Source organism: Rosa rugosa, chromosome 4 (genome assembly GCF_958449725.1).
Source record: "Rosa rugosa chromosome 4, drRosRugo1.1, whole genome shotgun sequence".
Taxonomy (NCBI): Eukaryota; Viridiplantae; Streptophyta; class Magnoliopsida; order Rosales; family Rosaceae; genus Rosa; species Rosa rugosa.
In genome coordinates, this window is record NC_084823.1 from 44,217,092 (window position 1) to 44,232,838 (window position 15,747).

Genomic DNA, 15,747 nt, shown 5'->3' on the forward strand with positions numbered 1-15,747 from the left:
TTCTGCTCTAGCTTGGATTTGGGATTCTGGGCAGAACTCAGGTTTGAGTTGTTTGGGCTTGTGTTATGGGCTTTTAGAACATTTACTACTCAATGATTTGGGCGGACCTAGCCAAAGAGTTAGACATTCTTGAGCAATGAGCATTTTGGGTCAACATATGGTCTTTAAGCCTATTTGGGTACATATGGTCTTTAAGCCTATTTGGGTATGGAGGGCTTCTACGAGATTTCTGAGATATTTCTAGCTTTCTTATATGTACCACAATTGTGTGCTTAATAGGTAGGGGATAGATGAATGATTTTTCTTAGGAGGCAAGGATGTTCTTGCTTGATTCGCTTGCTTTAATGTGAGCATCCTTTACACTTAAATGAGTTGCATTTGCTTAAATAGGTTTTTCCAAATTTTCTGGCCGAAATTCTTATTTAAGTGTATGTAAACTCTAGCCTTTAGCTATTGATTCCTAATGATGTCAATTTACTGTAAAAAAAAAAAAAAAAAAAAAAAAACAAACAATGGAGGGAGAGTAGACACAAGAAGGTGGTATGCTTCTTCTCTATCTAATTGAATGTGAGCATCCACTACACCAATTTCGGAATCAGACAACACATATCAGACGACAGCAAACATTTTAACTGTTGTCTGAAATAATCAGACGACAGCAAGAAATATTATGTCGTCTAAGTTTTTGAATCCAACAATGGTTTTTTCTTGGCTCTTGTGCAAAAGCATTTCAGACAATGGTTGATTTTTTTTATGTTGTCTGAATAAGTCAATTCAGACAACAGTTATTATGTAATATTGTCCAAGGTTCATTTATACAATGGTTTATTTTTGCTGTTGTCTGATTATTTTCAGTCACACAACTGTTTTATTTTATTTTAGGTGTCTGTTGTCTGATAGCTTTTAAGTCAATGCCTGGTGAAAGATGTTGTTTGATTGTTCTGATTCACACAACAGTTTTTTAGTTGTCTATTGTGCTGCTCTCTTTCAGACAATGTACTGAAATTGATGTTGTCTGAGTTTTAGGATTCAATATGCTTGCGCGCTGGTTAATTAACTCAAATTTTTAACCAAATTCTAATTTCCCTCCTAGAAACTGACGCCAAATTCTAACTTATCTCTGTAGAGTCCAGATCAACTCTCCATTCTTCTCTTCTTCTGTGTTTTTTGCTTCTCAGTCTCCACTAAAAATAGAGAAAAAAAAACCCAAACCCTCACCCCCTGCCTTCGATTAACTATGCAAAAGCCAAGCCGGTGTCTTTTCCAGATTTGAATATATGCAAGTCGACGATAACCTAAATCAGCTTCAATCTCTTCTCTTCGGAACCGAACTCGCCGACGAGAGAAAAGACTTCTCCTCCGCTCCGATCTGCAGTCTTCGTCCCACAGTCCCACTCGATCTCAGCTCGACCATGCTTTCGTCAGCCTTATTCTCCGCAAAGCCGTCTCCAAGCTCGGTGAGGCTCGTTGTCCGCGCATTTCTTATTCCGATTGGTACGCCTATTTCTCTTCCCCTCTCAGAGCTTCGACTCTCTTCACGGTACTATTTTTCAAGTTGTTTTTTCCTTCGCTCGCTTAATTATTGCTACTGATAGTGGGTTTGCCTTGGAATCCTTGGATTGTTGATTATGGATTTTGGGTTCTGTAATTTCATACCAGTGAGTTCTTGTTTCCCCTAAAATTGTTAATTTTTGATATGATCTGTATTTATTGTTTAATCGTGTATATTAGGGTTATATTGATCTTGTTAGGGATTTGAGTGTGGAATTTTGGGGAGCGGATTCAGTTTACGATTGAATGTGGAATTTTGTTAGGGATTTGAGTACGTGTGGAATTTTGTTAGGAACGACTGAATGTTCTAATGGAGTCTAAAGATGGTAAAAAGTCTAGCAGTGGTAAATCCTTATTCTACGAAGCACCTATCGGATACAACATTGAAGACGTTCGACCCAACGGTGGAATCAAGAAGTTCAGATCTGCTGCGTACTCCAACGTAAGTTTTGGATTTTGATTAATGCCAACTTTGAGTATGGGACTGGATATGGTTTTGTGGGAATCTGATGCAATGCAACTAAAATGGTTTTTACTTTATCTATACTTGATTCTGTTTGTTAATGATTTGCAGGACAGTAAGCAGTTGAAAATTTATTGTGACTAGCAATGGCTTAGGTAGATGATTACCTTCGGAAACAAGCTGCTGAATTGTTGCAAGCTATGAATGGGGGATACTATAAAGAGGACAATATCCCCTGCCAGATTGAAGAGGTTATTAGATTTTAATTTCACAACAAAGAGTACTTGTATTGTTACCGCTTTGCATTGTTTTTTTTTTTTGCACTGTTTTATGCAGCTAGGATATCATTTGTTCTTCTTGCTTTTCAATTTGTAGGGTCTCTTCTTGGGTTCTTTTGGTGCTGCAAATGACGAGGAAGAACTAAACAGGTTGAACATTACTCACATTTTGACAGTGGGTAGTGCAATGCCTCCTGCATATCCAAATGATTTTGTCTATAAGGTTTTAAAAGATGGGAACATTCTTCTGTGCTGTGGTGAAATAAGTTAATTATCTTCTTTTCGTGTTTTTTTTTTCCTGGGAATGTCTTTTGGCTTTTAAACCAGAGTCTATGTTTTTGAGATAATTTCCTTTAGTCTAGTCTCCTAGTTTCTTATTTCTTGCACTTAGTCTACTACTCGTGTTATCTAACCATTTGTTTTGTATAGCTGGGATGATCCTTTAGCTTTTAAAATTTTTTGCATCATATCTTTTCCTATAAAATATAAATAGTTCTCCTTTGGTATAGTCTGTTCTCACACATGAGAAGACATTCTGCAGTACTTTTCCCACTTCATTATGGCCCGTTCTCACCAGCCTTTACATCATGACAATCCCTCAGAACTCCATATAAGTATCTAATGCCTTGAACCTATGAGCGTTTCTGAACCCTGTAAAACATAAGTTTGATATTGTTTCAAGCAAAGGTGGACTTCTGGAACTGAAATTTCTTTTTACTTTATGATGCTTTTTCAAAATTGAGGTAGTTTCTGACGGACCAAGTACGAACATAAAACAGCACTTTGATGAGTGTTTCGATTACATTGAGGAAGCTAAAAGATCTGGTGGCAGTGTGCTGGTTCATTGCTTTGTGGGAAGATCCAGAAGGTTTTGTCTCCCTGTCTACATTATTCCTGTTTCAGCTTATTGATTCATTTGTAGTGACACGTATATCATGGATCTGATGACCGCACACTGTTGATAACTGATAAGTCCCATAAAATGTGAACCCCTGAAGTATACTTCTACTGATCTCTTTCTTGTAAAATTGACATAATACAATTTGCAAGGAGCTTTTAGGATTAGTTTCTGATAAGGAGTCCCATACTCAAAAAGTTAAGCCAGTAAGCTACTCTTTTTACTTCTATTTTTCTTTCCTAATGCAATTTTTACTCCTTTGGTTTCAGGGGCAATGACGGCTTTGCTTCGAAATCTTGATCATTGCATCTCAAGCTATTCATCTGTAAGTTCAATTCATCTCCTGGAGTTTGAGAATAAACCGTCGTTGATATGTATGGATCAAAACAGAATATATAACTAGATCTTAGAAATGTTGATGAAATGAATTATCTCACGTGTTTGTAGGTTATACAAAAATCTGAGATAGAGGATGTAGAGGAATGCTTCAAACTTTTTTCTTTGGAAGAGGCGGCTAAATTTGACGAAGTGACCCTTGCCAATGTGAACAACTTCAAAAAGCGCTCAAAAAGCCAGTCACCTAATGCAATCCACAAAGAATATATAGTGGTAAGATCCAGATCAGTCTGCATCATTTCTATTGTTTTGATTTGAGTTGGCTAGTTCTAGGATGGTTCAGCACACAGGCTTGGAAATGTTATTCTTTTCTCTCTCGTTGAATTTTGATGATCAGCTTACAATTCTGGTGGCTACTGATGGAGAACAGAAGTTGCCCACCAACAGTGGCACTCGTGACTTGAAGAAAGCATTACATAAACTTGGAGCCATTTCCTCGAACAAAATAATGGTAAGAACACAATTACTTCTAGTGGTAACTTGCAAGTTTCTCCTTTAGATAGGTTTTTATTCTCATTTTGGTTTCTGCTCAAGAAGAATTGTCATTGCAAATAAACTAGAAAAAACATAACTGGATACACCTTTCATTTGTCAAATCTAGCTTATGTTTCACTCCCTGTTACACTCTTTCTTTTAGTTTTCTCATTGCAAAAGTTAACAGAGTAGAACTTTCTTGTTTCCATGAATAACACAATTCTGGTTATTGTTGTTGGCAGATGATTTCTTCCAAGGAAGCAAGCTGCTTGTCATAGAGGAAAAGCAGGCCCTGCAAGCTGACTGCTTCCCATATATGGAACAATTGTTATATTTATACAAGTCCATATCTTGTATACCATATCTTGTATGGTGCAAGTCTTTTGGCATCTCTGAAATTATACTGTCCAGATTTGTGCTACTTTATTCCAACTTTCAACCAAGTTTATTTTTTGTTGTATGGAAATATGGAATAAGCATATTGAACTTATTTGTTTGAGATGATGTTTAACAAAATTGATCATCGCAAAATGCCTAACAAAAACTGTTGTATGAGCCATCTAACTATAATACTATAAGGACTAAAAGAACGAGAAAGTCATTGTCCAGTAAAACAACAAACAATAGTTATTTAGAGAAATCTATAGTATCAGTAATAGATGGACAATGGGATTTGCAAGTACATATTGTCTGACTAAGCCTTCAGACAACAGCAAGCATATAAGCCCCTGTTGTCTGGCACAGCCTTCAGACAACAGCAAGAATATAAGCCCCTGTTGTCTGGCACAACATTTAGACAACAGCAAGCATATAAGCCCCTGTTGTCTGGCACAGAATTCAGACAACAGTAAGTATATAAGCCGCTGTTGTTCTTTGTGGTATTCAGACAACAGACTGAGTAGTAACTGATGTTGTACTAAATTTTATCAGACGACAGTTTTCTGGTATTGTCTGATTCATATATCAGACGGCATTGAGATAGACAACAGCAAACCTTATACTCAGACGACAGTGAAAAACTGTCGTCTGATTGAAAAATTGGTGTAGTGATCCTTTAGACTTGAATGAGTTGCATTTGCTTAAATAGGTTCTTCCAGATTTTCTGGCCGAAAATCTTTTTTTTTTCTTTTTTTTTGAAGGAGGGCCGGTGCGGCTGCTCTCAGGCTAGGCCTTGATTAATGAAACCATAGAATACAAGGGGGGGGGGGGGGGGGGGACATAGAGCCTTAACTTCAGATTACAATAAGTAATGTATTCTAACATGCACCGGTTAGCAAAGAGTGCACAATTGACTACTCTATTTGCTTTAACAAAGCGGTGACATAACAGAAAGATAACTCTACTAAGGAGAAACATCATAACAAAAAGCGCAGCTTTCCTACTATGTTGCCGCACGGAATCTAATCCGGCGACACTCTGTTTCATCCTGCCACTAGGAGGTTGCTCCCATTTTAAGACAGATAGCCATCTCACTAGGTCAGGCAAGGCACACTGAGTGTGCAGACCGAGACAAACCCCACTATCGCCAACCATACTTTGATGAGGACTTATTGGAACCAACAAATAAACTAAAACAATAAAGCAGAAAAAAACTAATAGCAAAAGCCCACATGGGGCCCAAATGAAATGTCAAGGCCCAGAAAGCCCAGGTAAGGAGTTGGTGCCATCCCTTAGCCGAAGCTCGCATCTGCATCATCACCACCAGATCACCACCACACTCGCGGCACCACCTCCGAAATGAAAGGTGATCAAGGCGAAATGCCTAAATGAAATGGCTAAATGCGATCAAGGCGAAATGCCTAAATGAAATATGATCAAGGTGAAATGCCTAAATGCGACCAAAATCAAATGGCTAAATGAAATACAATCAAGGTGAAATGCCTAAATGCGACCAAAATCAAATGGCTAAATGAAATACGATCAAGGTGAAATGTCTAAATGCGATCAAGCTGAAATGGCTAAACACATGATCAAGATGAAATAACTACAAGCATGGTTGTGGTAACATAGCCTAGCACTATCCTAGAAAACATCCAATATCACCATAGGCATAATTACGACACGCTCTCCTTTATTTGATATCGCCATGTGTTCTCTCCATTATATGATATCGGCATGGGTTATCTTTCTCCAGTACGCGGTATCGCCATGTTTTATCTCTATTATACGATACGATATTGCTAAGTCTTCTTTCCATTATACAATATCACCATGTGTTCTCTCCATTATATGATATCGGCATGGGTTATCTTTCTCCAACACGTGGTATCACCATGTTTTATCTCTCTATTCTATATTACCATGTTTTATCTCCATTACATGATATCATCATGTCTCATATCTCCATTACACGACATGATATCGCCATGTGTTCTCTCCATCATACAATATCGCCATGCCTCGTCTCTCCATTAGACGACATGATATCGCCACGTGTTCTCTTGACAAGTACACCTTGTATCGAGCACACCTGATGCCATATGATAGCAAACCCTAGTCCAGACCCTCTTACCTAGGGCTCGGGGGACTGGTTACCCCAAGGAAGACACTATTGCCAAATGTCCAATGAATGCTTGCGCCGTTTTTACTTGGAAAATGAAATCACCACCCCATTCAAGACTCCTCTTAGCTGGGGACTTGGGGGACTGGGGCTAATGGTTGTACGGAAGCCACGTGGCAAGGATACTCACTTTTCACTTCCGATACTTCTACCAAAGACAAACTCCCCACCCAAGAGAACTCTTGACTGGGGACTTGGGGGACTTGTTGGTATAGATACTTCTCAGGCACAAGTATCGGAAGCACAAGGCTCATTAGCCACTTAAAGTAACGCCAATAAAACCCAGACATGATGCCGATACCATACACTTGTGGTATCGGGTGGACCACAGCTAGTCCCACATTGGAAACAAAGGGGTGACAAGCCCATCCCCACACTATAAATACATGTCTCTATCTCTACTCATTCAAGGTAAGCTACCATTCTCCACTAACTCCTACCTAGTCTACATTCCCACTTGTATCTGACTTAGGCATCGGAGAGTCGAAGGCCGGCTAGCCCGGTCTTCCCTCTGACCTCTGTTCATTGTTGACAGGTACTGGATCTCGGAGATGGAAGCTCTCACCACCATCCCGTTTCCACCACTGAAACAATGGGAATCACTTGAAACCAATGTTCTAAAAAACGGCCTCGGCGGTAAGGAACCAATCGGATTTTGGCCTAGGTGTTGCCCTTAGGCTCTGGGCTACTAGGTGTCCGCCTAGGCAGGCTAGACAGGGACTAGGCGGGCTAGGCGGTGCTAGGCGGGGACTAGGCTGTTCTAGGGAAGACTAGGCGGTGCTGGGCGGCCCTAAACCCTAATTTATTCTATATTTTGACTATTTTTATATTTATAATTAATTTTTAGACTTTAAATATTTTTATTTATATTATTATAGGTCATAAAAATAATTTAAAATTTAAAAAAATAAAAACCGCCTAGTCCCCGCCTAGGCCCCTAGGCGCTAGTCCCCGGGTCACCGCCCGACTAGCGCCTAGTGTTTTTTAGAACCTTGCCTGAAACACATGAACTTACCTCTTATTATAAATAACTAGTCTTATTAATTGACACATGCGATGCATGTGTGAAACATTTTATTTTTAGTTTTACTTTTTAGAAAAAAATAGTAGGAAATTATATCTGGAGATTGTAGGAAGTTATATATGGAGATAGTGGGATTGAGAAGATATATTTAGGCATAGTGGGATTGGGAAGTTATATCTGCAGATTCCTTCTTTTTTTGAATTTTAGTTTCATTTACTATTTGGTTATTTACCATAATATCCTTCATATATTAAAAATTATTTTAAATTAACATATAGTCTAAGGATATTTAAGATATTTCATTTCACCAACTGCATCATCATGTTACTATTTTGATATGAGGTATTGGGGGTGAACTAATCAAATCGATTGTCCAACTATTGCATCTGTTGCATTATATCTAGCCATGCCATTAGTGTATCGGTGAATTATTCACTCATTTGTATCCTTTGAGGTTGAGATCTTGTTGAAACAAAAAAAAAATTAATAATTTTTTTTTGAAAAATAGTCCCTTGCAAGATATTTGATGTACAAGGCTCGGCATTTATCCACAGAAGTACAAAACTTCTAAAGAAAAGAAGAAGATTGCCGGGTTAGTTGAAAATTAGACCCCTAGCTTGGATAAGATTCTTCTTGCATATTTGCCAATGTCAAATGGGATATTTGCTGACCATGCAATTCAAACTTGTTTGAATCATTCAAATATTTGAAAATGGGGATTGGATTATCTAGAACATGACCAGCCTGCATCTTGAAATTAATATCCAAGTTCAAATATATGCATGCAAGGTGAGAAGTGTGGCTGCTCAAGACTTAGCCACGATGGAATGATAAAGAGATAAGAAGTTATCTATAGACGATTGCTCAAGATTGGGGATTTGAAATTTAAATAATTTAAAGTTGAAGATGTAATCCCAGCTGATCTTGAATGCCTATATATAGTGTTCCTTCTAGCTACAACGGGAGGAGAGGAGGAGAAAACGCGCTACACAGCAGAACAAAAGAAATACAAAGAAGAGGAGATGCACGAGAGAAAAAGCCACTAGAGAAAGAAAGAGAAAAGCTGCAGGTATACATATGCCTTTTCTGTGATACATGCTCCTCCAATTAGTCCTCGTATGTCTTATGGCCCTTCAAGACTCTAATAGGCCGTTCATGAACGACCACAACTATTAGAGTCTTTCCATGCCTATCAAAATGACGTTGTTGCTGCCTCAAATGCTCAAGCATTGAAACAAAAGTGGTTGTTCATGAACAACCAAGTTTCATGCTCAAAACTCCTCCGAAATGGTGCTGCTCCTGCAAGAGTTATTGCATCAAAATGGTTGTTCACGAACAGTCGTTAAAGTGATAAAAGCTCCCTCCAAAATGACGCTACCATTAAAGTTGGAGGAACCATTTTTGATGTTGAGGGGCATAGGCACACTGTGCCGACTTATTAGAGTATGCTAATTCCACTAGGCTCACTGTGCTCTTGCACGCCTCTGTCCATAAGATCTTGTTTAGAACAAGAGGTTTGTGCTCATTCTGTTTCAGCTGTCTTGGGAAGGGTCTGATCCAGCTAAACACGGGGTGTATCAGTCTGCTACTATCGCTATCGGTCTCGCTTAGCTGCAAAATAGACGAAGGTCAAAGGGAAGATCGGGTGTGCCGGCCTTCAACGCTTCGATGCCTAAGTCAGTATCATTATACGATAATGATAATGGAAAGTGATAGTAAACAGTTACCTCTTTGGGTTGTTGGAGATGACCTTAATGTAGCATATTTGTGGGAGCTTGGTTCCGTTTCTTTCGGTGTGGGACGCTCGGGGTTCCTGATATCTCCCCGAGGGGTATCGGAACCCTCGGCTGGGAGCTTTCCTTGCTTGTGTATTGAAGATACGAGTCTTGTGCTTTCGATATTTGTGCCTAGGAGGTATGTGTATACCAACAAGTCCCCTAAGTCCCCGGTCAAGAGTTCTCTTGAGTGGGGAGTTTGTCTTTGGTACAAGTATCGGAAGTTCAAGGCGAGTTCATGCCACGTGGCTTCCGTACAACCATTACCCCCAGTCCCCTAAGTCCCCACTTAAGAGGAGTCTTGGCTGGGGTGAGGAGATCATAATCGTACTTGGCGTTGTGTCGCTATCGCCAATCGGTGGTAGGGTTTCATGCGTCTTTTGGCGCATATGCTGTGCCCTGGTGACACGTGTAGTGATGTCATTCATTTTTCGTGTGCGGGAAGCCTGGCGTACTGGAGTCCGAAACAATAATGGCGTAGTGGTAAGGAGTCGAGGCGACGGCGCATGACTTCTGTAACGTTCAGGGATGTCGGACACGTGGTGAGATCTGGTGTCGTCGTCCTTGCACGTCCAACGGTCCCTGTATTCTCGAGTCCCTATATAAGGACAGAGGAGGGGTATGGTGGTGGTTACTGTTCCTCTGTTTTCGTCGGAGATTGAGATAAGAGGTGAACAAAGTTGGAGTCTTTGGCGTGAAAAAAGCTAGAATATTTCGTTTGGTGGTCGGAATTCCTGGTTGTTGGCGTTGTTGTCCCTGTTTTCCTGTTGGAGAAGCGAACAGGTACGCCGTCTCTCTGACTTTCCTGGGTTTCTGTCTTGAGGGCGTTTGGGTTAGTGTGAGTCGTATACCAGGGGCAGGGTTTGCGTGTAGGCGTTGGGTCGTTGTGGGTTTGGTTAGCCGCTGGGGGAGGCGAAATCTGGGTTTAGTAGGAGTTTCATTTGCTGCTTCAGGGGAGATTGGATTTTGAAATTTCGTAGGGCGGTTCCTGGAAGGTGATAGGTAGGAGACGGTTGACTGATTTTGGGTATCCGAGAGAATGGCGCGGGAGCATCATAGTCGTGGTAGGCGGGAGGGTTCGTCCCATGGGGGTGGTGAAGGTGCTTCTCGTGGCGGTGGCGAGGGTGCTTCTCGCAGGCGTGGTGACGGTGCTCCTTGCGGATGGGTCGTGGGTGCTTCCCGGGGTAGTAGTGAAGGTGTCTCTCGCAGCGGTGCGATGGGCACTTCCCGAGGTGGCAGCGAGGGTGTTTCTCGAGGTGGTGAGGGATCCTTGCATGGGGTCCCAAGTAGGGTTGGGCATGTTGCGAGCCCCGAGGTTTCTGAGGTGGAAGAGGTTGAGGTGTTGGAGATTGCTCATTCGCCAGGTGGGCGATTGCTCCTTGGCGATATGCCCATTGACCAGCCTGGGCCGAGTATGACCGAGGAGCAGATAAACGATATGAGGTTGACTTGGGGCATTCCGGGTGACGTCCTGCTGCGTCCTCTAAGAGATGGCGAGTGTTTTAGTCATCCCGAGATGGGGTAGGCTGACTTTTATGAATATCAGCTCAAGTGTGGGCTGACGTTCCCGATACCAGAGGAGCTGCAGTATCTGCTGTCGTGCCTGAATGTATTGTTAGGGCAGCTATCGCCAAACGCACTGAGGCAGTTGATGGGGGTATTGCTGCTGTGGAAGCTCAGCAAATCCTATGTCCCAGTATCGGCGAGTTTAATTCCCTATTCAAGATGCAGTAATCGTCCAAGGGTGGCGATAGCGGGTGTATTAATTTTAGGGCGCGTGGCCGTGCAGTTATTGAGGATCTTCCGTCAAACATTTATGCTCGTTGGCGAGGGAGGCCTTGCCTGGTTGGAGGCCGCTGGCAGAACCCGGACATGGTGCATCGGGTTCCGACCAGTTTCCAGCCCATCTGTGAGTATCGTGATTGTATTTTTGGTGGATTTTGCCTTTGGTGTGTGCTAATAGCGTGTCTTTGTATCGTAGTGAGGCAGGAGGTTGGCCTGACCACGTTAGAGCAGAAGCGTGTGGCGAGGGTGATGGGTGCGTTTCCCAGGGGAGCGAGAGGGTTCTATCGCCTGTGTAGGCTCCCGATATATGAGAAGTTTAATCTGGGGAGGTGTCCGGGTGAGGGGCTGTGTATTGCTTTTGACGTTCACCCGTTCCTTGTTTATGTTCTAAAATTGTTTGTGTGCTTTGTAGCGGACATGCCGAGCGAGGCTTCGAGCAAGAGTGATGCGCCCTACGAGGAGGTGGATATAGATTTTATTATTAGGGAGTTGTTGCGAGAATCGGAGACTGCAAGGCGGGTTGACGTCGATCTTCCTGACAAAGTTCTTGTGACTGATCATCGGATGAACATGCAGTTACCCGACGAGATGTATCTGAGGTTTCTCGATGCTGTGCTGGAGTATCTCAACCAGCGAGCCGAGGATGAGGCTGGTGCCGAGGGGCATGAGGCTCAGGTTGCTCGGGAATCGGCTCAAAATCCGCAGGGGCCGCGAAGACAGGTGGGTGAAGTGGGCGAGCGTCCCCCAATACTTGTTGGCGAGCACCAGTCCCCCGAGATTCGGGAAGTAGCGAGATAGTCTCCCCGAGTCTCAGCAGGAAGGGTGGAGCGTGGTGGTGTGGCTCAGCCATCGGAGCTAGTGGTTGAGGTGGAGATCTCCGTCGAGGAGTTGCTGGAAGAAGTGGAGCGACGCCAAAGCAATACCAGCGCTCGGGCTCGCCTAGTGAAAGATGCAGTGTTGGAACAGTTGGATGCTGTCTTTGGCGATGACATCGGTAATCTCGAGGCGGAGGTGGATGCTGTCTTTGGCGATGTTATTACTGTTGACAGTGGGGAGGCGGAGGTGACTAGCCAAGCCGTTGGTGAGACAGGTCTGACTGTTGAGGTTCCTGAGGTGCAACCCGAGTCTGGAGAAGGTGTGATTGGGAATGTCCAGGTTACCGAGGCGGGGACCCATGGCCAGGTTGGCGAGGGAGATGAGACCAGAGTATCGAATACGTGCGCCCGCACTGACGGGGTCAGGTCGAAGAAAATGACTGTATCGCAGCTTCAGCTCGGGAGTCCCCCAGTCGGTGTTAGTGTCGATACTTGTGGGGGTAAGAGGTCTCAGACTGAGAATGTATCGCGCTCGAGATCAACGAGTGGGGCCTCGCGGGGTTCGCGCGATGAAGTTGCCGGGGGTCTTGAACGCACCCTGGGCGAGATTGGAGTCACTAATGGTGCCATCCTTCATATGGTTGCCGACCTGCGGAATTGTCATCGCGATCGAAGTCGTGCGAATGCTGAAGATCCGCGCCTGGGGTATCGGGAGGCTCATGAGAGGCTGATGAGGGTAGGTATCGTTATGAGTTTGTATGTTCATTAGTTCCTCATTTCTTTCGCGTAGGTATGCTGACACTGGTGTGCGATGCAGCCTGTGAACATGAATTATCATGCCTCTGCCGAGTTGGTAGCCCACTTTGCAGGGGGAGTTGAATGCCGAGAGGGAGCGGGCACGCGAGCTTCAAAGTGCATTGGACCAAGGCCAAGTAGAGTGTGAGGATATGAGGCAAGCAATTGACGAAGGGATCACTGGCAGTGGAGGGGGCTCGTCGTCAAGAGGCCGAGGATGCTGTCGCCCCGCTGAGGGAGTCCAACTTGGATCTGACCGGGAAGCTATAGCGGGCGGAGGATGGCCTGAAGGCTGTGGATCAGGTTAGGGCCAGGGTTGGCGAGGCTGAAGAGCACCTGCAAGAGTTGGAAAGGCAAGTCCGGGAGCGCGATGCCGAGTTGGAGCTTCGCGGTGCCGCTCTGGAGAGTTTGGTTTCTTTTCCCGATCGCGTGGTGGAGTTGGAAGGACAAGTTGGTATTCTACAAGGGGAGGTTGACCGCTTGCGAGTCGTTGAGCTCCAGGCAGGCGAGAGGGAGGCAGAGATGGAGCGGCTGAGGAAGGAGTTAGTTGAGCAACAGACTCGGGCTAGTAACTTTGCCGAGGACTGCATTCGTTTGCGCGCCGCTGCCGAGACACATTTCAACAAACTTCAGAAGGCTAAGCGGGATGGCGCGGACAAGGCGGTGGATCTTTATCTCCGGTCAGCCCATTTTCAAGAGAAGATGAACAAGGCCTTCTCGGATGGGGCCCTGCACTCGATTCGATATGGTATTGCTGCTGGTTGGATTGATCAGGAAAAGATGGTGTGGGATATACAGGCCAAGAAGGCAGCGAGATCGCAAGCCAGTGCCGCGAGTGGTGGTCAAGGTGCTGGGGTTGTGATCCGAGAGTAGGCCACTGTATCGGAGCATGTCGCGGGTCAAGATGGCGATCGCGAGGCAGAGGATGCTACTGGTGAACGAGGGGAGGCGCGCTTGGGTGCCGAGGGCGAGTTGCAAGGTGAAAATGTTGGAGAGTTAGATGGAGTGGGGGAGCAGGCACGCAATGCCGAGGACGAGACTTAGCTTCTGCATTGTTTTGTTTTTTGTGCTAGCTATAGGATTGCTTTTTTTTTTAAATGCTTTGGATTTTGTTGAGACGCTGACCGAGTGGTCTGGTTTTTGGAATGTCCGTTTTGCATTGGGACACGAAAAGTTTATAGGGAATAGACATTGTTGGGCGATAGTCCCTCATGCATTGAACGTATTTATTGCTTTGTCGATTGGTTGCCTTGTCATTATTGCAGGTCATTAAGATGGCGAGCCGATTGGTTATCTAGGAGCGGTTAATGGCGGTGGCATTCCACTATAAATAGGCAGAAGGGAAGAGGTATGTTGAGCATATTTTGCAACATGGCGTTTTGCTTGTTTATCATTGTGCTTCTGCTTCTGAAATCTTTTCTTCCTTTGGGTGGTGTGCGTTTCCAGATTTCTGGGCTTTATAGCTTAATCTCATCTTGAGTTATAGGCTTTATAGCCTAATCTCACAAGGGCTCGGCTTCATCGCCCTTTGGAGGACGGAGCAATCTGCACTCGTGAGGAACTAAGGTTGCGTCCAAGTGAGATACCCAAGGACTATGTTCACTGGAGGTGCGGCAGGCTACAATGATGGAGATCGGGTGGCGATATGGCAGAGAGTGGTGTCGTGGAACTGCCCCCCCGGTCTTTCCCACCAGAGCTCGGCAACCTATTAATCATCCAATTCAGTGATCTTCTTCCGGGGCTCCTCATATTCCAAAGAATCACTTGGTCTGAGGGGTGGCGAGAATAGGTGTATGTGTATCGCATTCATGCGCTAGGGAATAGATCGTATGTGTTAAGATGTAACATGCTATCATTGTATATCGCATTTGTATGGAGTAACAATTGGTGTATCGCTATTGGCCGCAAAGCCCTTTGTAATGAATTTCCTTTCTGTGGAATGTATCGCCTTTCATAATGCTATTGCCTTTCTGTACTTGCTTTTCATTGTGTATCGTCTTGCATGGAGGCGGAGTACGAGTGTGGGCGCCGCATTTAGCGCAAGGAGCCGTGTAGTATGATATCGGGACTTGGGGTGAGAGCCAGTGGCAAACCTTTTTGACATTGAGCGCTTTCGTTTGGCGTGGCATCTCGTCGGCGTTTTCTTTTGTTGGATCGTATCGCATATCATGGCAGTAGTTGATAGGAGTGTTCATGAATCGCGATGTGTCGCGTGGCGTTGACATTCATTCGTTACGATGTATCGCATATCAATCATTCATTTGTTTCATGGTGAAGTATCACATATCCATTCATGGAGAATCGTGTGGTGTTCATTCATTCATTCATGGAGAATCGCGTAGCATTCATTCATTCATTCATGGAGAATCGCATGATCGCGTAGCGTTCATTCATTCATTCATGGAGAATCGCGTGGCGTTCATTCATTCATTCGTGGAGAATCGCGTGGCGTTCATTCATTCATTCATGGAGAATCGTGTAGCGTTCATTCATTCATTCATGGAGAATCGCGTGGCATTCATTCATTCATTCGTGGAGAATCGCGTGGCGTTCATTCATTCATTCATGGAGAATTGCGTGATCGCGTAGCGTTCATTCATTTGATCGCAATTGGCAACGCAAGGGTTTGCGAGGGACAGTGTTGTGCTGTATCAGCGAAACCGGCCGTGAGCGATATCGCATTTATATTAGTGACAATGCGTAGGCAATAAGTTGGGACTGCTGTACAGCGTGCCCTTGCCTGTTGCTTGTGGTTGTTATTGTGGCCAGCATAGGGCCCGTGGCGATAATGATAAGAGTAGAATGTTTGACCGTTTATGGGTTGGATGGCGATACACGTTTAGTGCAGTTGGTGGGTATGGCGAGTAGGAGCATTTCATTCATTGGTAATATCATGTCATTCAATACTGCGCGAGGGCAGTTGCAAAATACAT

General features: G+C 44.1%; 1 protein-coding gene across 12 annotated transcripts; it reads left to right on the plus strand.

Annotated features, from left to right (window-relative positions):
- The first annotated feature begins 1,014 nt into the window (after positions 1-1,014).
- On the plus strand, positions 1,015-4,559 carry LOC133745173 (uncharacterized). Of its 12 annotated transcripts, none has more exons than XM_062173172.1 (9): positions 1,020-1,658; positions 1,815-1,993; positions 2,126-2,265; positions 2,390-2,442; positions 3,072-3,160; positions 3,460-3,515; positions 3,638-3,799; positions 3,924-4,037; positions 4,303-4,559. In XM_062173172.1, the coding sequence occupies exons 3-9, from the start codon at positions 2,215-2,217 to the stop codon at positions 4,336-4,338; spliced, it is 561 nt and encodes a 186-aa protein (XP_062029156.1). In that variant the 5' UTR covers positions 1,020-1,658; positions 1,815-1,993; positions 2,126-2,214; the 3' UTR covers positions 4,339-4,559. The 12 variants fall into 12 exon arrangements, with proteins under 12 accessions (XP_062029167.1, XP_062029162.1, XP_062029156.1 ...); XM_062173173.1 differs by having other exon boundaries at positions 1,844-1,993; XM_062173176.1 differs by having other exon boundaries at positions 1,020-1,540.
- The last annotated feature ends 11,188 nt before the right edge of the window (positions 4,560-15,747 follow it).